This window comes from Suricata suricatta, chromosome X (assembly GCF_006229205.1).
Source record: "Suricata suricatta isolate VVHF042 chromosome X, meerkat_22Aug2017_6uvM2_HiC, whole genome shotgun sequence".
Lineage (NCBI taxonomy): Eukaryota > Metazoa > Chordata > Mammalia > Carnivora > Herpestidae > Suricata > Suricata suricatta.
Window position 1 is genome coordinate 6,611,873 of NC_043717.1, and position 20,862 is coordinate 6,632,734.

At 42.7% G+C, this 20,862-nt stretch overlaps 1 protein-coding gene across 3 annotated transcripts in view; it reads right to left on the reverse strand.

Moving 5' to 3' along the window:
• The window catches only part of MID1 (midline 1), a 107,952-nt gene extending 87,571 nt beyond the window's left edge, over positions 1-20,381 (reverse strand). For 2 of the 3 annotated variants that reach the window (XM_029930443.1, XM_029930445.1), the window contains exon 1: positions 19,722-20,381. In XM_029930443.1, coding sequence (XP_029786303.1) covers positions 19,722-20,381 — 660 coding nt within the window. The remainder of the gene's footprint in view (positions 1-19,721) is intronic. The other variant, XM_029930444.1, reaches the window with a different exon arrangement.
• Positions 20,382-20,862: the final 481 nt, after the last annotated feature.

The window sequence follows — 20,862 nt, forward strand, 5'->3', positions numbered from 1 at the left end:
CAGGAGAAACCTAATGGAGGACCAGGGGGAGGGAAAGAGGGAAAGGGAGTTGGGGAGAGAGAGGGACGCAAAACTTGAGAGACTATTGAATGCTGAAAATGAACTGAGGGTTGAAGGGGAAGTGGGGAAAAGAGGTGGTGGTGATGGAGGAGGGCACTTGTGGGGAAGAGCACTGGGTGTTGTATGGAAACCAATTTGACAATAAACTATTTAAAAAAATAAAATAAACCTTAAAAAAAAGAAATGAAAGAGTCATGATGAGAGTTGGGGTGGGGAATTTAAGACTTAATGATTGTGGTGATTAACATCACAAATATTGTCTAAACAAAAAGCTGAAGAAGAAAAGGACTGAACTTGAACCTCTGCAGCTCCTAATCCTTTTCTTTCCTACAACTATTACATGAATTTATAATGATAAGTAAAATCTCAAAAATAATCATGGACTAAATCTAGCATCCAGATTTACTGGACAGTAACCTTCTTAACAACAATGGTACCCGTGCTAATCTTAATGTCTTCCCTTCTGAACACGGAGTAGGATCAATAATGTTTGAACGGCATTGGAATATATATATGGACATTCGTGATGGAGTAACGGAAGTATTCCACTGCATCATACTTCACACTCAAAGCTTTGAAGATATACCAACCATTTCACATTGGAAGGCACCATCACAATTATATGTAAGTTTCCCTTAGTTTTAAATTTAAAAAAAAAACAAAGAATTTTTAGTGCAATTCAACTACAGTTCAAATAAGTGGAAGTTTTAGTTCAACTACCACATATCAAACATTAAAAAAATTTTTTTATGCTTTTTATTTATTTTTGAGAGACAGAGAGAGACAGTATGAGCAGGGGAGGGTCAGAGAAAGAGGGAGACACAGAATCCGAAGCCGACTCCAGGCTCTGAGCTGTCAGCATAGAGCCTGATGTGGGGCTCGAACCCATGAGCCAAAGCAGGAAGACAGATGTTTAGCTGACTGAGCCACCCAGGTGCCCCCCACATATCAAACATTTAATCATCTTCTCCATATGACACACTTGCTGGCATATGAATGTTCACAATAATATCCACACAGCAAAAGTCTACATATGTAATAGATCAACTTATGAGACATCAGAAAGTTTATTGTATATAAGTTCAGCTTAAACTCCCATTTCATAAATAATTGATATAAAAGCTTATGTAGTTTCCCTTTTAGAGTTATATGATATTACTAACTGCTTCATCTCACTTCTGTGACAACGCCTGTTTGCTAGATAGATAACTTAGGTTGCAAAACTCTCCCTCACCCCTTTTACTAAGATCTGGCCAAGAGAAGGTCAACAGGTTTAAGTCACATAGTCACTGCCCTGCGGTATCTTAGGTGTCTTAACTATGATTGGTCATTTTAAAAGACAAAAAATTTTAAAATGATAGGTTCCTGCAAAAACTAATGGCTGTGTATCACAATATAATTGACTACCATGAGATGCTGTAAATTGTGATTGGTTAACTAAATACTGACGTATTCTGTCTTACTAAAATCCATATAAGCTTACTGCTACCTTTGTTCGGGGCCATTCTCTGCACTTTTCTCCTTAAGATCAGGAGATTAGGTTTGGCCTGGCCATGAATAAAATCTTGCCTCACTTCTATTTGGCGTTTGGTGGTCTTTTCGACAACACCCTGTTTCACATACTTTGGACCCAATTTGAGGTGTGTTAAGTATTCATCTGCATTGCAAGATCAAATATTGACCACAAGATAAATCTTGATATCTATGACAATATTCGATTTTTGGAAAACGGTAATCATAATAACAGTAGTGAATGAGTAGCAGCAATAGTAGTCATGATAACAGCAGCCACATTTACTGAACATACACTGCGTGCCAAGTATTTTCAATATTTTATCACTCTCTAGCCCCCTTAATAATGCTATAGGAATGCATCATTACCTCGATCATTAGTGACAGAGACACACACTCCAAGAGCCTAACTTTCCCAAGTTCACACAGCTAGTGAATGCAGGGATGAGGCCCCCGAGCCCAGTTCTGTTTGATTCCAGGCTCCTTCTCCACCCCCCACAGCATCCAACTTCTGAAGGAGAGTCTGGTCTTCACTTCTGTGGCATCACCTTCCAAAAAAGTCATTCATTTCAGTCACTTTTTTTTATTCCATTGTGATATGTCCAGAAAATGCCTCTTATTGACAACAACAAAGCCAGAGTCAGTGTTTCAAAGGGAAGGTTGGGATTTCCAAGGTTACACGTAAAGGAGAAAAGCAGATGAACAAGATTCTCCATCAGAGTGGCCCTGGTTAGAACCAAGAGGATCTGAAATCTCAGTCAACAGTAAGTGCACCATACAGAAGGACCTCTGCTGGGCCAAGGCATGCTTGGAGCTGCTTACCAAGGACTTAATGAAAAGACCTTCATTTAAGAAATACTTCTCTACCATGAATTGAAATCTTCATCAGAAGACTTTTCAGCAGAAAGGAAATTCTGTACTATTTTAATATCCAACTCACTCTAAATAAAACCAACTCTGGGCCATTGACTTAATTTAGTTTCATAAACAATAAGAAGACTCCATCCAACTGAAGAGTATAAATAGATAAGATGTTGGGGTACCTGGAGGTCTCAGTCAGTTAAGCGTCTGACTTCGGCTCAGGTCATGGTCTCATAGTTTGTGGGTTCGAGTCCCATGTTGGGTTCTGTGCTGACAGCTGGGAGCCTGGAGCTGCTTTGGATTCTGTGTCTCCCTTTCTCTCTGCCCTTCCCCTGCTCATTCTCATTCTCTCTCTCAAAAATAAATAAAACATTAAAAAATTTTAAATGTGAAATCTTGAGGCTAGACAATTAGTCTTTCAACACATAGTAGGTGATTGTGATACCAGTTGACAAACTCTGAAGGTAATTTCTTTGGTTGTACATGTTGCACATGATTGAAAAAAGAAATAAAATATTTTTCTTCACCCTTTGCTCAGTCTACGGTTACAGACAGGTTCATATTTTCCTTCAGTGCATCTACTAATCCCTTTACCAAAAGGATTAAAGCATACCAATATTCAGATCACAAAGTTAAAAGAGAGGAAAGGGACCCCTGTGTGTCCCAGTCAGTTGAGCATCTGGCTCTTGATTTCAGCTTAGGTCATGATCTCACGGTTCGTGGGATCAAGCCCCACCTCAGGGCTCTCTCTCTGCCTCTCTCCCATTTGCACTCTCTCTCTCTCTGTCTCTCTCTCTCTCTCAAGATAAATAAACATATAAAAAATTTTTTTAAAGACAGGGAAATGTTCCCGGAAAACATCTTCAAAATGGGATGCGTGCCTATGGTGACAAGATGGTTATTTCTGAATGAAGGAGGGCGTGAGAGGAGAGAGAAACGCATCCTCCGTAAACAAGGTTGGGGTTGATCTGTTGGGTTGCATTTTAAAACTTTTGTTTGTTATTTTGTAGTAGTCCTGATTCCCATATTGAGATTTTCTTAATTTTTTTTCTTGTTTACTTCTGTTTGGCAGTATTGGCTGCTGGAGTAGACTACATATTTGCAAAAGCACATACTTTAGATTTCCAGAACTTCTAAAAAAAATGTTGAATATTGCCGGTGCGTTTTAAGTGGAACTCCCAAACAATAGCATGTCCTACGTGGACCTCCCATGGGGTTTTAAGACTTTACAAGAGAAACGGCCAAGTCCCATGAGGCTGTTTCCTCCATCCTGCCATGACTTTTTGGGCATGCCTGAAATGTTCTGGCATTCTGCTCTTGGCTTGTTGTCTTATATCGCATGCAATTTATTACTTGGGAAATACTATTTAAATATTTTCAAATAATAAGTATTCTTCAAGCGGTAACAGCAAAAAGAAACAAACAAACCAGTAGGCAGAAAGAATAAAATGAAGAACAACTGCTTTACTTTGGGGGAAGAAAACCAAAGTTCTGAACTGTTTTTGTTTCCTGAAAATTATTTTAATTTCAGCTGTCTGTAAATCATCATTCAAGGGCTTTGCGGCATTTCATGACTTCACTCTGTCTTCCTTCTAGCTGTTTTATCAATGATAATGTGAGGCAAACAAACCGATTTTTTACAACATTTTCTATGCGTACTGTACACCTTACAAAGACAACGTCAAGTGCATAGCTTATCTGGAGAAGGATCATTTCAACCTTTAGCAAGATGTCTTATCACCTAACACTTCCTTGTCAGAGGAACACATGGTATTAACTCATATCACTCATCTTCTAGTACACTCCTTTGGACACTTTATTTCATCAAATCACTTAGGGCTATATAACTCTCAACAGCACTGGAAAAATGACTCTCCCTGAGTCTCAAGAATCAAAGATGAAGGAAGGCAGCAGTGAAGTTTTACTAGGGCAGAGTAAGCAAAGTGGAGAAGCAAACTTATCTCTAGCTGTGCTCACATCTGTGGGGGCATCACGAGCAAGGGCACCATAAAGAAGGAGGTCATAGAGATAGATAAGGGACACTTCCTGTGGGAGACAACTTTCATTTTGTTTCACCATCTTTATCCACTTGGAGAAATCATTGACAGAAAGCCATTTTATCATTGTAAATAGGACACTTCAGGACAGGGGGTTCTATCAAATGTATTCTTTAGACACAAAATGGAAGAGAGAATAATCTTCTCCAAAAAATATAGATATAAGCGTACCTAACAAATATAAATCAATCTCCAAGAAAAAAGATCCAACTCAATGGCTTTTTAACTTTCCAAGAAACCTTGTGTGCATTTGGAGGAAGGGTTACACACAACAGCACAAAAAGATCAACATTGTCATTAAGAGCCAAACACATAACTCTCCCTATTAATTGTGACGGCTTCATTTCCTCCACCTTGGCCTTACTCCACGGTCATTCTCAAGGACTCCTAAGGAGGCATCTCTAGCTATTAGACAGAATGCTTGAGTCTGCCCAGAGTTGTTCAAAAGAAATTAGTTTCGGACTTTCCCGTTGAAGAAAAAACTCTTGGACAGAAATATTATTGACTGGCTTATTACTTTAGTAAAACAGAGACATTGTGATTATTATCATCCTACATGTGATAAATATCTTCAAAATGAATAACTTCTAGAAGAGCACAGATAGGGAAGATCTCTGTGCTGTAGACCGAGGATCTACACTAGGATACTTGTCTTAACTTACACAAATGTATTATTTAACTTCTACAGATACTGGGTACGTTATAGACCCTGCCTCAAAGAGGAAGGCTGCAAATGGGTTTCCACTAACCGGTTGTGAGACCTAAACCAGTTGGCAACTACAGCCCCTGGGCCAAGTCGGCCAGCCACGAGTTTTTATAGTTTCATTGGCACACAGCCACGCCCATTTGCGTAAGTATTGTCTACGGCTGGTTTCACACCAGGGCAGTGGGAGCTGTTCCGAGAGAAACCATATGGCCCAGAAAACTGGCAATATTTAGTAGCTGGCTCTTACAATGTTTACGGACTCCTGCCTTTATGAATTAATATGGACCTCAGTTTCCCCATTTGTAATGGGAGAGGCTGAGCAAGACGGAAGTTCTTCCAGCAAGTCTGCACGTTACAATCACCTGGGGGGAGTTTGGCCTGAATTGTACTCCAGCGGGTCTTGTTCCACTGGGCTGGGCCTCCCTGAAGATCATCTATGCAGCCAGAGCAAGAATTATTGGACTAGACAATGAGAAAGACCCTTCCAGCTCAGGGCCTTTTGTGAAATAAATAGTATCTGCCTGCAGGAGCAAGCATTTGGAAATGATGCCGACATTGAAGGCTCATGTTTGATTCTAAGACTCACATTCCAAGTCTCCGATCTGAAAAGTTTAGAATCTACAGTTTTGCAGATAAAGGAGCACAACTACATAGATATAAATGGTGTCTCTGGAAGACGGATTTAAACTAGACGAACAGGGGCGCCTGGGTGGCTCAGTCGGTTGAGCATCCTACTTTAGCTCAGGTTAGATCTCACGTTCGTGGGTTCGAGCCCCGCGTCGGGCGCTGTGCTGACCGCTAGCTCAGAGCCTGGAGCCTGCTTCAGATTCTGTGTCTCTTTCTCTCTCTGCCCCTCCCTCCCCTGTTCATGCTCTGTCTCTCTCTGTCTCTCAAAAATAATTAAATGCAAAAGAAAAATAAATAAATAAACCAGATGAACAGATTTAACGAGTTAACTTTTGAACTATGGAAATATTGCACTTTGAATGTATCACAACTGAAACTATTCAACATCAAATACACGCCATTGGCGGGAAGCTCTCAGCTGCCAGCCTGTTCTCTGCAGACTTCCCACTCGGTCGAAGGCCCCGGGGGCTGTCTCTGACACAAACAGCTACACCTGGAAGGCAGTCTTGACCATGAGCCGCAATGACTCGGAAATCTACAGGATAGCAGATAATATCAAGCGCACCTCAATCATGTTGGAGGAAGGGATTAAAGAATGTTTAATGAGCTTTTGGAGGTTTAAATATTGCTGAAACAGCCCGCAGGACCGGCATGTGCGGGCCCAGACTGCTCAAGACAGGCTGAGGGCCTGAGGGGAAAGAAGCCTGCCGTGCAAAGAGCCTTGGGGCGCTGCCAGCCTGCCACTCAGGGCGGCCACAGATGGCGGAAGGGGGTTCTGCAAGGGCTGAGCTTTCCACATCTCCAAAGATGCTCTGGGTCAATTCAGGGTGCCCCAGCCTTGGCCTTTGGGGTCAGATGATTCGCTGCCATGGGGGCTCTGCTGTGCATTTAGGATGCTTAGCAGAATCCCCGACCTTGACCCACTAGATGCCATTGTCAGCCCCCTGGCCCCCAAGCTGCCATGAAAAAGCAATTGTGTGCTGCTAAATTGATCCCCGAAGCTCTTCACGATTTCTTAGTCTTCTGCCTCAGAATGGAATTAAAGATAACTGTTCTGAGGCGGCAGAGGACAAAATGTATACATAAAAAGCACATATGCAAAAAAAAAATACATGTATACAGTGTGATTTTATCCTACCTCTTGTGAATGACAAATATTTCATCACCTCTGCCTGAGCTGAAGTTGAGAAAAAAAAATCAAACGGTCTCTTTATAATACTTTCTCTGGAGAAATCACTGGGGAGCAGTCTGTAGATTCAGAAATGAATGCAGAAACCTGAAAGGCAGTGTTTCACTTGCTTATGTATTCAAAATTCAGAAGAATGGCTGGTGGGCTATGTATGGTTTCCTTTTTTTTTTTTATCTGATGGGCAAATCCTCCCGACACAGTGGAGACTATAATCTGATTAAATTACTATGGGCTGTTCCATTTATTTCAACAAGTATTTACGACTGATAAAGTGCCTTGTAGCTTAAAAAAACATGCTCTAGTCACTGAAAACTGAGTAAGCAGGTACAATAGGACTATGAGATACAGTCACCGGGTTTGGGAAATGGACAAATGGTTGGGCCAGGAAGGCTCTGTGTCCCAAGAATGTTTATAAAACACTACCGGATGCCATGTAATCATGGACGGGCGGTAAAGACACTATGGAAAGTCTGGGATAAGGGCATTTCATGAAAAGCTAAGCTAGAGAAGTCCTCAGTGAGCCTAGAGTTTTGGGTCCTTTAAGAATAACATGGCGTCAGGAGAAGAAGGAATGGGAGGATTGAGGAAGGAGATCATTCACTTGTATTTGGATAAACCTTATATTGTCTGACTTCTTAGAGTCTGTACTAGCTGTAGTACTACCAAAAAGGCTTAAGCTTTGGAGTAAAGGAGGAGAAGATAGAAGCCTTTGGGAATGAACAGCAGTAACAGAGAGAAGAGCCACTAACCCTTCTCGTCCAGGGCTTCCGAAGGGTCAAGTATTACAGGGTCTAGTCCTGAATTATTACCTCCTGTTTTATCGAGGAGCACAGGAGGCTTAGAGAAGTTAGTTTTGCTTTGTTCCCTAACTTAAATGCATCTGACTTGAAAGTGGCAAGGCCAGGCCCCCAGTTGAAATCAGACTCCAAACCTGTCTCAGACTTGCTGAATCAGAATCTGCGTATTAACAAGACCCCCAAGTGGTTCCTGGGTACATTTGAGATTTGAGACGCTCAGGTCTAAGAAACTAATCGAAACCTACAACTCTGACTGATTAGCAAACCTAGAAGGAGGCATACATGATAGACCAAAAGCTTTGTTACTGACTAACACGTAGTGACCATTTTTAGCCGTAGCCATGCTCTGCCAAGAATAACTAAATATGCATAAGAACTCAGTTAGGTCTCTTAAGAGATTTGAAATGTCAAAGTCATAGACTGAGACTCTAAATTTACATTTTTAACCAGGGCAAATAAATAATCACATTTCAAGTGATGAAATGAATTTAGGGATCATCGGAGATTCGTTCATTCCTTCATTTAACACTTACATATGGAGTGGCTGATAAGTATTGATTGAAATATTCAACATGACAGTAGATGCACAAAAAAATGATTCCACATGGATTTCTGTATTTCAACTTTGTATTTTTCCTTCTTTATTTCTGTTAGAACGGAAAATAGATCATCTTCATAGCCACCACTTTATTTACTTATTTATTTATTTATTATTTATTTTTGAGACAGAGGGGCAAGAGCAGAGAAAGAGAGGGAGACGCAGAATCTGAAGCAGGCTCCAGGTTCTGAGCTGCCAGCACAGAACCCGATATGGGGCTCGAGCCCACGGACCATAAGATCATGACCTGAGCCAAAGTCAGACACCCAGCCAACTGAGCCACCCAGGCGCCCCCATAGTCACCACTTTAAAGAAAACTTCTTTGCTTTGTCCAGGGAGCCCTTGTGTCCAAAGCTAAGGCAAAAGCGCTTTGTCTTTTAATCATCCAAGCCCTTTTTCCCTGTCCACGATTTTCTGAGGTGAGGGATGTTTGAGCCATAGTTCTTTCAGCCTTAATCCTAGGCAATGATTAGGAAGGGTGGGCTCCCTGGGTCTGAGCCTCCAAACTTTTATTTCTCTAACTGTACTGATGCTATTTAATTTCCCGTGGCCTCGTGTCGTGTGTGGTTAAAAAGGTTCCTATTTATCAGGCTTTTCCCACCCACTAGATTCTGGGCTAGACACTTGGCCCTACATTATCTCATTTAATCCTTCCAAGATCCCTAATGAGCAGGTATCATCATTCCCACATTTTTGCAGAGGAGACACAGTTGTTCCAAGGATCAAATAATACTTGAAAGTGCTTTGCAAACCGTCAATCTGGAGATTTACCAATACTAGTCATCACTCTTGGTAATAGCTGGTTCTCGGTGTTGAATCAACAAATACCTTGAACTGCATCTCAAAGCAACTGAAGGCAGCATCTTGAAAGATAACTCTCCCTCCCTCTACTACCAGCCAGCCTTGGCCTACAAGACTTTGTTCTAGAGGTTTGGAGGTAGCATGACGGTCTTGTGTCTTACATTTCTGGATGAATTTCTAGAATACAAGAGAAATTGTAACTACTTCACGTAACAAGAGGAACACTACAGATGGGTGAGCCCCTTTTTTGCTAGGATCCTCTAGAGCTTGATTCAGCAATCCAGGGGCCAGAAAAGCCACTCTCTGAGCAAGTTCCTTGGGTGAGGTTTGAACGGGTACCTTAGGTCTCCTAGATCTTCCAGAAGCAACAGGCCATGTGAAGCAGGAATCTGAACAGCCATGTCAAGGGTCAAAGAAGGGGGGGATAAACCTCTTGCTCTACCAGGCCAGGACATTCACCCTAGTGCCGAAGTTCGTAAAAGCCCCCGAACAGATAAAGCCAGCCCACCAGCTGCCTTGGCGACACAAGGGAACTTCCTCCAGAGTGGAAATGACAGATGCTGCTTCTGAGCCTGGCTATTTATGTGACCTATTAGCCCTGGTCAGGAAGGACACAGAGACCACCTGGGACAAGCACGTGAGAAGAGCTCCCAGGCCAGCCCGTGAATAGTAGACCTTTAACACATAAGAAAGGGTCTGGCCCAGACTTTATTATGGATTGGGGCCCTCATATCTTGCCCTTTCCTGCCATTCCAAAAAAATATGCGGTACGAAGGTCACTGCTTGTCCTCCCCCTGTGGCTTTTCACTGAAATGTGTTCCTACTACAGTTTTTGGAATTAGGCAATTTCCAGATAGCAACACTGAAGTCAGCACGTTTTTGGCTCTTACTCATATTAAGAAGTTTCTCATGGATTAGGTGTCATACACTTCTCTCCATAGTTCTTTCATATTCTCTTATCACACGTTACCACTACATCTACACTTGCCTTGGTTTCTGCATTCTCAGAGTTTACCCAGTGCTAATCCCATTAGCTACAAATAGTCATTGGGTGAATAAATAAGTCTTCTTTTCTTTCTTTCTTTTTGAAAGCAGGATTTGATAAAACAGATGGGGGGGGAGATCATTTATAAAGGTATAAAAGGGGTAGAAGCTTTTCATGATTTCCCTACTGTTTCGTTACTAACTTAGTCTATATCAATGTGAATAAAAGCCATTATTTTCCTGATCCCTCCCCCCACCCCTATAAGCAGTAAAGAAGACAGAAGGGAGGAGGCAGAAGAGAACCCTATTGATCTTTGCATCCTATCCCCAAGCCAAGGCAGGAAGCACAGAGAACACCCCCCTCCGCCCTCCCCCCCCCCCGGGCCACTATCCTGAAGGAGCTCCAAGCCTTCTTCTGCAAGTTCCTTCTTCTGAGCTTTCTTCCTCTTCTAGCCCTAATACCAAAACCTCTTCTTCCCATTCTAAGGGACACGGCTACTAACATAGGCCAAGGCCAGCTCCGTCTATCCTTCCCTCACACAACAAAAAAGAACGTTGGCCCACTGAGCTTATGACTGGTCCAGGCTGTCCACATGTCATGTCATCTATACCTGTATCATCTGCCTCCATGTGTCTAAATGTGACATGCATGACATAACCCTGAGCCGGCTTCTTTTTCCTAGGACATAGTCATAGGTCCTCTGTCAACACCCACAGTGTTGAATCTATCAGATAAACAAGGAGCATGAAAGACTAGCTCATCAGCCATGGCTTGGACTTCAAAATGGTGCCTGTTCTTAAAGCCATTTCTTTCAGTCTACCACTCACTGCTTCTTAAAAGTCCATTTTACTGCCTAGCTTGGTTTAGGAAGAAGGACAAATCAAAGTTTCAACTCAATTATAATTCCCCTGAAGGTTGTTTAGTTTCCCATGTCAGCCAGAGACACAAATCGACCCTATAACCACTGAGTAATTTATGATACTGTCACGAAATCCACGATTGGATTACACCAATGAAGCCTTTACTGTAACAGTAAATGCCCCGATGTAATTATACATCACGTTCATGGGACGCTTACTACGTGCCAATCACCACGCGAGGCCCTTTACAAGCCTTTTCTTTTTTGACAAGAAATGTAAAGTGTGTTTCCTCTGCCCGCTTCAAACCTATCCTCATGGATATGCAAAGACCTTACGTATCATGCCCCAAAGTGCAAAACATCAAGTGAGTAAGTTTTAAGTGGATTTAGTAAATGCAGTTTTATCAGATTTTCCCAGAATGCTTACGTCACATACTGAGAATGAATAAAATCTTTAGCCACATTCACTGTCTCAGGTCACTCATGTCTTCTTTGTTACTTATCTGGGATTGAAAAATTTACCACTCTTTTGAAGAAGGGCTTAATTCATGATTTGTCAATGACATCGAAGAAAGGAGAATTTTGAATATCACAGCCTTAAAAAAAATGGAATGTTGTGTTAATGTAATTTCAGTAGACCATACTAGCTTTTAAAAATTTTTTTCTTTAATGTTTATTTATTTTTGAGAGACAGAGAGAGACAGAGGGTAAGCAGGGGAGGGGCAGAGAGAGAGGGAGACACAGAATCTGAAGCAGGCTCCAGGCTCCGAGCTGTCCAGCACAGAGCCTGACACAGGGTTCGAACCCACAAACTGTGAGATCATGACCTGAGCCGAAGTTGGACTCTTAACCAACTCAGCCACCCAGGCGCCCCACTAGCTTTACCTTCGTAACTGGTCAAGATGACTTGCATTCTTTTAAAACTTTTCGACATAAATCCAAATACCACGCACAGATACTCCTCACTTACATTGACTCAGTTAATATATTTCAGTAAAGTTAAATTGTTAATCTATATGTTAAAGCATTCAGGAAAAAAGTTACCCTAAGGTGGGGGGGGACACTTGGGTGGCTCAGTCAGTTAAGTGTCCAACTCTTGGTTTTGGCTCAGGTCATGATCTCACGGCTTGTGGGTTTGAGCCCTGAACCCAGCTCTGTGGGATTCTCTCTCTCTCTCTCTCTCTCAAAATAAATTTTAAAAATAATTATCATAAGAGAAAAATTAACGAGCCCATTTAAGCTGCAATTATAATTCATTTGTTTCCACATGAGCATCTCCTTTTCTCTGTGGTGTCCCCAAGGGCATCTGGTTCCATCTATGTGAACCCGCCTTTTGGCAGGAGGTCTGGCCCTTCACGGCAACCCGATCTACACTGGTGTAGCAGTAGAAAATGACAGCATGGAGATGTCTTGAAGCAGCTTTTTTGGTGGCGCTATAGGCATCATCCTACATCCACGGTGGCGGCTGACAGCCAGGCCAGGTGTGTGTTCAAACTCACTGTAAAATCACTGCGTTTAGTATCAATGCCTCAAAAGAACGGAGCGGAATGCCTAGAGCACTAGGAGCACTGCCGTTGGGCAGGCACTACCAGCCGAGGCAGGGCTGAAGGGACACAGGACAGACTGGGCAGCAGGGAAGCCATGTCCAGCCCCGATGCTTTCACCTCTCTGGCTGGTTGCAGGCAACTCCTTTTACCACCCTCAGACCTAATATTCCCATCTGCAGAAGGAGGATGAAATAGCGTGAGCTCCAAGGTTGCTTCTGGCTCTAAAACACTACTTGGGTTTATAGTAGGCATCCCGAGGCCGGAACGGCATCCTGCTTATGGTGAATCAAAAAGCCAGAAGAAATCAGCACACGCATCACTAGTGCGTCGCATCACACTTAGGAAAGGAGGAAAAGAATGGCATTTCTGACTGGATCCAAGATCCGACTGGTGATGACACACTCCTACTTCTCAGTCTTCCTCGGCAAGACACTGAATCTCTCACCTTTGCTCATTTCTGTTGACAGCAAGGTGGGTTTTGAGGTGTGATACTACCTGACTTTGCCACTTCACAAGGAGACCACATTGGGGCTCAGTCGGTTGAGTGTCTGGCCTGGCTCAGATCATGTCCCCCTCTCTCTGCCCCTCACCTGCTCGCGCTGTCTCAAAAATCAATAAAACATTTTAAAAAATTTTTAAAGAGAGACCACAAATTCTAAAGTCATGGGAATGTCTTCCCGCTCCCTTCTCACTTCTTGTGTGGACACCTATATGTTCATTTGACCTTATCGTCAGAAAATATATATAAGCCTCCCTCACAAAAACAAAATGCCTTCAGTGTTACCCTATAGAGAAGAGTAAAAATGCCCCACACTCTTCACTTGGCACACAAAAGGCTTTCAGGACTCTTCCAACATCCTCTCTCCTGGCCCCTCTGTCGGCGCCCCACGCTCCAGCCAGTGCTGTCGAGAATCCCTAAACTGTTTTGCAGATTCCTGCCAACAGGCCCCTGCTGGCCTTGCTCCTGAGGAAGGGCCTCTCTCTTCTTTGATGCATAATCCACCGATCTGTCATGGTAGCTCAAAACCTACCACCCTGAAGCAAGGTTTCTCGTCTACTCAAAAGCAGTCATCTTTTCCACCTCCAAATCCCGAAACGGCCCTCTCTAACCCGTCAATTCTGGACACGTCCACCAACAAGTGTATATTTGTTGCTGTGCTTCTGCCCTGTGCCAGGTGCTTTGGAAACAAAACTACAGAACACATTTGAATGGGAACATGGACCCTTATCTCACACACAAATAATCCAAACAGTATGAACAAATAACAGGCAGGTGGTCTACTTCCAAAGTCCACACCGCAACCATCAGACCACACCGTCCTATCCCCTAGGTCTCAATAGACTATGTTCTAACCTACATTGCAGGCTTCCTTGGCGCTGGGCACAACACGGAGAGTTTATGGGAAACATCTTATTTTGTTCTTCCAAGTGTCTATGTAAGCAACTACATCCTTAGCCCCATTTTTTGAACAGTAAGCAATGTGCCCAAGAATTACATTTGTTTCCACAGCCACATTACTAAAAGGTACCTCGTAGACTTGTCTGTGCATCTTCCAGAACTCTCCAAACCTACTGAAAATGGTTCCAATAATACTAAAGCATCAGGTGAAAAGACCTTCCTCTCTGCAGGTGAACGAATGGAGAGAAGATTTTTCAGGGAGAAGGATGTGGTCTTGAACTTACTATTAAAGACTTATCCCTGGAGATGTTTTCTTTTACTCTGTGTATCATGACTCCTTTGGGTGCCAAACTGAGAAAATTAAAATATAGGCTTAAAGTAATTTACAAATATTTGGAAACAATGTTTTTTTTTTTTTACACATGGGAATTTTAAATATATGTCGCAGACTGAAAAAAACACAAGCAGAATTGCATTCTAAAGGGGCCAGTTAGAACCAGTGGGACCACATACAACCAAAACGTTTTACAATACATATGTCTGATTTACACACACATCCCACCGGCATCATGTGATGAAATGTCAGAAGGCATATCCATATTTTAGATTAAAATCTAGCCTGGGATTATTATGAACCAGCTTGAAACCTTATACAGGGTTGCACAAGGGACGCCGCAGGAGATAACGATGAAAAAGAATGACTAATACCAGAGAAGTTACAGACATCTAGGAAATACAATGTTTTCTAATAAAAGGCTTGGAATGGTGAGTGTCATATGGTCGTTTTCTGGGAAGCCTTTCTCCATCACTCAGGTTTAGGGTCGGTGTCATTGTTGTGAGCATGGCATTCTTCCCTCCACCACAGAGAAAATACTGACCTGATTGGAGTTCTCTGCTTGACTATGAGCGCCACAAAGAAAGGAGGCTATGCCTGTTCATTTATCAAGCATATATGAGCATACCTTTTTTTGGCAGCCCATTAAAAAACCACCTAGATGCCAGATACGGTTGACTAGAGGGGAAATGAAACGATGGGTCTAATGGGTCTATCAAGTGCCCATCACGTAACAGCATAAAACAAATGCGAACTGTTGCACAATTAGTCCAGATCTAGTTTATCAAAATTCACAGACTTTGAGTCAATGAAATGCGATAGGGTCCAGAACAATGGTTCATGTCCAGTTGGATAGAATGTCATGTAATGTCTGACTCCACTCTCATTTAGGTATTATAGGATGCTTGCTTTGTCACATAGACAAATGGGTATCTGCAGTATTATTATGGCTTTAAATTAAAATGTCCACGTAGGGTTAACAGTTGATCATTGGTAAAGCCACTGACCAGAGTTTACTGGGAACTCATGATCTGCGAGCGCGCACGGTCAGTCTTAGGTGAGCACCAGGGAAGTGTGAGCCAAAGGGCTCTGCCTACCATGAGGGGATTTAATCCTTGATGGAGAGAGAATATGTGTTCAATTGACTAGTTAGGTATACATTGAAGTAAGTAATTGTTGTGAGCTGAATTGTGCCCCCCACCAAATTCACACATTGAACCCCTAGCCCCCGATAACATCAGAGTGTGACCTTATTTAGAAATAGGGTCATTGCAGACATAATTAGTTATGATGAGGTTATACTGGAGGACGGTGGGCCCATCCTGCAGTATGACTGGTATGTTTATAAAAAGGGGAAATTGGAACACAAAGACAAGCACATCCCTTCCCTCACAGCCCTCGAGAGGAATCAACTCTGCTCACACTTTGATTCTGGGCTTCTCGTCTCCAGAACTGTGAGACAATACATTTCTGTTGTTTAGGTGACTTTGCTTGTGGTCCCTTGTTATGGCAGCCCTAGCAAATTAATACAGTGATGAACACTAGATTCTTCTCGCTGACCACGGTTTCTCCACCTGGGCACTATTGACATTTGGGGCCAGATACCTCTATGTGGTGTGAGTCCATCCTGCACATTTGTAAGATGTAGTAGCATCCCCGGACTCTATCCACGCCATAGATACACCATGTAACACACACACACACACACACACACACACACACACACACACACACTTTTGCAATGGAACCTGCGCTATACCTGCGAATATTTTCTTTTTTTTAATAAATGGTAGCTCTTAATGTTTACTTTATTTTTGAGAGAGAGAGAGAGAGAGAGAGAGAGAGAGAGAGAGAGAGGGAGAGAGAGAGAGAGAGCATGAACAAGGGAGGGGCAGACAGAGAGGGAAACACAGAATCCGAAGCAGGCTGCCAGCACAGAGCCCAGCGCAGGGCTCAAACTTAAAGACTGTGAGATCATAACCTGAGCCGAAGTCAGATAGTCAGCCAGCTGAGCCACCCAGGTGCCCCACCTGCGACTATTTTCAAAGAAGGGACAAGTTACAGAAATTCTAAGGAAAGAGAAAAATAATCTAGCTGAGCAGATTTTCAAAGTTTTCAAAGTTATGGAAACTTACAATCTATAAATGAAACCCAAGACTGAAAATCCCTTGTCTTGACTCCCAGATGAGAAGGAGTACACAGGAAGGCTGAGCTTTAATTGGAACCTTTACCAAGCTGGGACCAAAGTCCACTGGAATGACCCATTGAAACAGACATTATACAAATAAACTCCCTCAGCCAGCCTTGAGAGTCAGAAATGCAAAACAATGGTTTGGACCTTCAGCATCAGCTAACATGAGGTGGGTCTCTGCTGAAGTTGAAGGGCAAGGCAAGGTTAATTTCTCTCCGTTTGTATATTTTTATAGGTGTAACTAAAGAAAAGAAACAAGAGCTCCACCATTGTATGTTGGAACAGAAAAAAGTGGAATTATTGCATTCTAATTCCTTGGTAACTCTGCAATACATTCTATTAAATTCTCTTATCTGTTATGTGGTTCACAAATCAAACTTTTAATCTGGATTTGGGGCACTGAGAGGCTTCTTCAAATTCAATTAAAATGACGCAAGGAAGTCTACATTATGACATGCTCCATTTAGAGACGTGCATTTGGCAGGAAGACTTTTCTCTTTTTATCTTAAAATAGAGTTCAGGAAATGCTGGTTTAATTTTCTCTTTGCTTCAATATTTTATGAGTGCTTCCCAATGCACAGTCTCCCAAAGCACTACATTACTGACATGATACTATTTTAAGGGACGTGGAAGATTTTATTTACGTGAATCCTACATGTTAGGATTTCTATGCTTTTTTTCCCTTTGTGCCCAGAAAGAGATGTACAAAAGTGTGTTCCAACTCTTCACATAAACATTTGTATATGGAGACCTACTATGAGTAAAAATGCCCCCCTCCCAAGGTTTAGGATTAGTGCAAGAAATAATTGTTCTTCGTCATCCTTGCAGAATTCCCGTCTTCAAATAATGGACTTTTACTAACGGAAGGACACACACATTTTTCAACAGGAGACCCCTGCATCCCTACATATTCAAATAAGTAAAGCACGTCTATTGTCTTCTCAATGAAAGCCTCCTTCCATTTCTCCATGCTTTCTGTTTCCACACCATCACTTGTTCGGACCAAAGTAATAATTGACCAAAACACCCTTCCTGGGTCTTGGTCCTTTCAGTATGCTATTAGTTTCTTCAAAAAGTAATGTGCACGCTCTGCTTGAGTTTTAAGCAAAACAAAGAAGTATGTATGTTAATAATTATGTGATAACTGAAATATCACAGATACCCCAAATGTCAAGGCGTTCTTATGATTTTTTATTCTAATGGTGTGTTTCAGAGCAACCACGGTAAATTGGCATGTTATCAGTTTAAATGCTCATAAGCACATTTTGTGAAAAGGCTGTAAATAAATGCTCATAAGCATATTTTGTTGAGTGACTATAAATGTGCTTTGGTGCACTGGGTGCTGTTTATACGCTTATGCTTCTGTAATTAGAAGATAAAATATACTGCTTCATTAATTGATACCGTCACCAGGAGAGCCCGACAATTATCAACGACCGCTAACATACCGGCTTGATCAGACAAGTGTGCAGGGCTCATAATTGAAGAATTGCCATTTTCGTCACAAAAAGGGCTTAGAGCATGATGGTATCTCCTCATAAATTTGGAGATGTTCTGTAAATAATGAATAACTTCCCTCTGATGGTACACAAATCACGAGCAGAACCTGACTACCAAGTTTAACTATCAAATCCAGGCGTTGCTGAATATTGAATATCACTGCGGTGTTTTAACAATCGATCATTAAAAGGCAGTGTCGATCCAGTCAGAGGAACATTTTGTGATAAAGATGAGACATTGCCGTCTGCCATTTTTGCATTTTGGAAAACAAAACCACCTATGTCCGGCCATCTTAAACGTACTGTCCCCCGCCAAAATGGGGGTGAAATGGTCATCTTGGTTTCTAAGATCGATTGCCATTATCAATTACATGCACACCAAAAACCCAGGTAGCCTCCATCTCCCCTGTCCCCACCACCTAAGTCCTCAGGCTTAACTTTGTCTCCACATGTACAGGTGGATTTGCACCAGCAGCCCTTGGACCCTTAAAAGTGAGGCATGCCACCTGTGTGAATTTTGTTCCTCAAGTGACATTCAGAAGCAGGGTTCACTTCAGCTCATCAATTTCCCTCAGCGTCTCAAGACGCAGCCAGACCAAATCACAGGTGTGGTCCATTAATCCCAGCATCACAAAATAAACTATGAGGTCCTGGTAAACAGAACCACCCATTAGTTAAGGAAAAGTGATAGGAACCATTTGTGACAGGTGACCGTGGGCTCCGAGTAATAGCACTCTTGACCATGTGATTCATTTTCTGTTTGCTCAACAACACGGTGTGTGTTTTTCCTGAGAGGAAGGACTTCAATATATATTTACTCAAAGCTCTTAATTTATACTTCCTTCCCTTTTAATTGGTGTCTTGTGATCTAAAACTGACTGGTAAGCATAGTTCTCTCGCTATCAGAGCAAACTCTCGGCTGAGTTTGCCATAATTAGACCCACTGTCGCCTGAAGTTGAACAGACATCTGGAGACCTGACTTATTTCTTCCCTGGTGCATTCTATCCATATTTAGAGAGTGATTTTTTAATTTGACGTAGTGTTATATTAATTATCATTCCCCGAGCTGGAGTTAGGTTAATAATTTCATGTTAAAAGTGGAAGTTCAAATAGTCTCACCCATAACCTTCTGGATTACAAAGCCTAAATGAAAAGGAATGCCTTCCGAGATGGTCAGCATGCTCTAGCTCACCAGTAAGCCAGATATCACTCACACGAGAAATGAAAGGTCCCGTGTCCTCTAAAATCCCACATTTGCTATAGGCTGTCCTCCTTGTGTCCTTTCGTTTATGTGGGTAACTAGATACAGGTACAATTCGGGTGAAATTAGCTTTCCTGGATGAATGAAGAAACTGAATGCCCCCCACCCCGCCAAAATGCCCGAAGCCAGATTTTATCTGCCGTTCCTTCTTTCCTTCTCTTTCTCTGTCTCCCAAAATGGCAAGGGTTGAAAACAGTCCAGATTTTGCAAATTCGCCCTCGCCTTGACAACGCTAAAATTACGAGCAGCAGTCAACTTTTACAAGATACCCTTATTGTGCAACACTTATACGCTGCCAGAAAACGTGCTAAAACACATCAGATAACAAAGGTGAAGAGAAAACCTTCACCTGCCATGTAGCTAGCAGTGAACACACGTTTTATTTCCATGACATTTGCTGGCAGAAAGGGGTTGGCTTTAAGGCGGATCGGACTAACCTTCAATTTGTCATAGCGCTCACTCAAAGCTGCCACCTGATGGTCTCGGTGCCGCCCAACCAGTTTACACAAGGCACAGATTAACTGGTCATCGGTCACACAGTACATATTCACCTTCTCCTCCTCGTGCTCCAAGCACATCAGTCCCCGGATGTGCGAGTCTGGAATTGGTTCAATCAGACGATGGCCTGTAAAGGGCTTCTTGTTTGGGTGAGTGGCTTTCAGGCACTCATCACAGTAGGACACTTCACAAGTGACACAGGTCTTCACAGCGTCCTGGGCGGGATCCTGGTCACAGAACTGGCAGAGGACTTTCTCAGCGGAGGTCATGGTGTTGGCGTCGAACGCCCGCTCCCGGCGGGTCTCGCTAGGGGAATTGGGCCCGCTCACAGATGCTTTCTGGAACCTGTCGATGATGTTCTGCAGGGTGACGTTGCGCTTGAGTCCGTCTAGACCTCGCTGGCTGAGCGTGATGACATGTCGGCAGGTGGGGCACTGGAAGGCGGTGATGGACTCCACGGACTCGTTGGTCGCGCAGTGTGACACCAGGATGCGGTGGGCGCAGTTGAAGCAGAGGCTGTGAGCGCAGGGCAGCAGGAGAGGGTCCTCAAAGAGCTCCAGACAAATAGGGCAGGTCAGCTCCGATTCCAGTGTTTCCATCTTCAGGCAAAGCTCTCCTGGGTCATCAGCAAAATCCAAGGACGCTGATCAGCTATCTGGAAACAGAACGTAAGATTTGATTAGGCGCGAGGAGGTCAGCTATGGGGGGCTGTCAGCTTTGAACGCGTCTCAAAATAATTCCAAACACAGGTCATGGAAGGGTAAAATGTGTGTGCATTTCAAATAAGTCCCTTTCTATGCACATGGGGGAGTAAGGCGGGGAGAAACACCCTAAGCCAGCACACCAACTAACATTTCCTCCAAGTTGCAGTCCCTGAAAGCAACAATTTTATTGTCGTTTTTGCAGTTTTGCAGGTTAAAAGGTCTTCCTCCAAACTGGCAAGTTATTGAAATGGTAATTTCCATAATTTGTATCTAATCACAATAACCTTTGCAGTCCCGGCCAACTTTTACCTTGTGTGGAGAGTTAAAATGTAGAAATGTTGATTAACGACCGAGAATCTCTCAGAATTTTGACTCC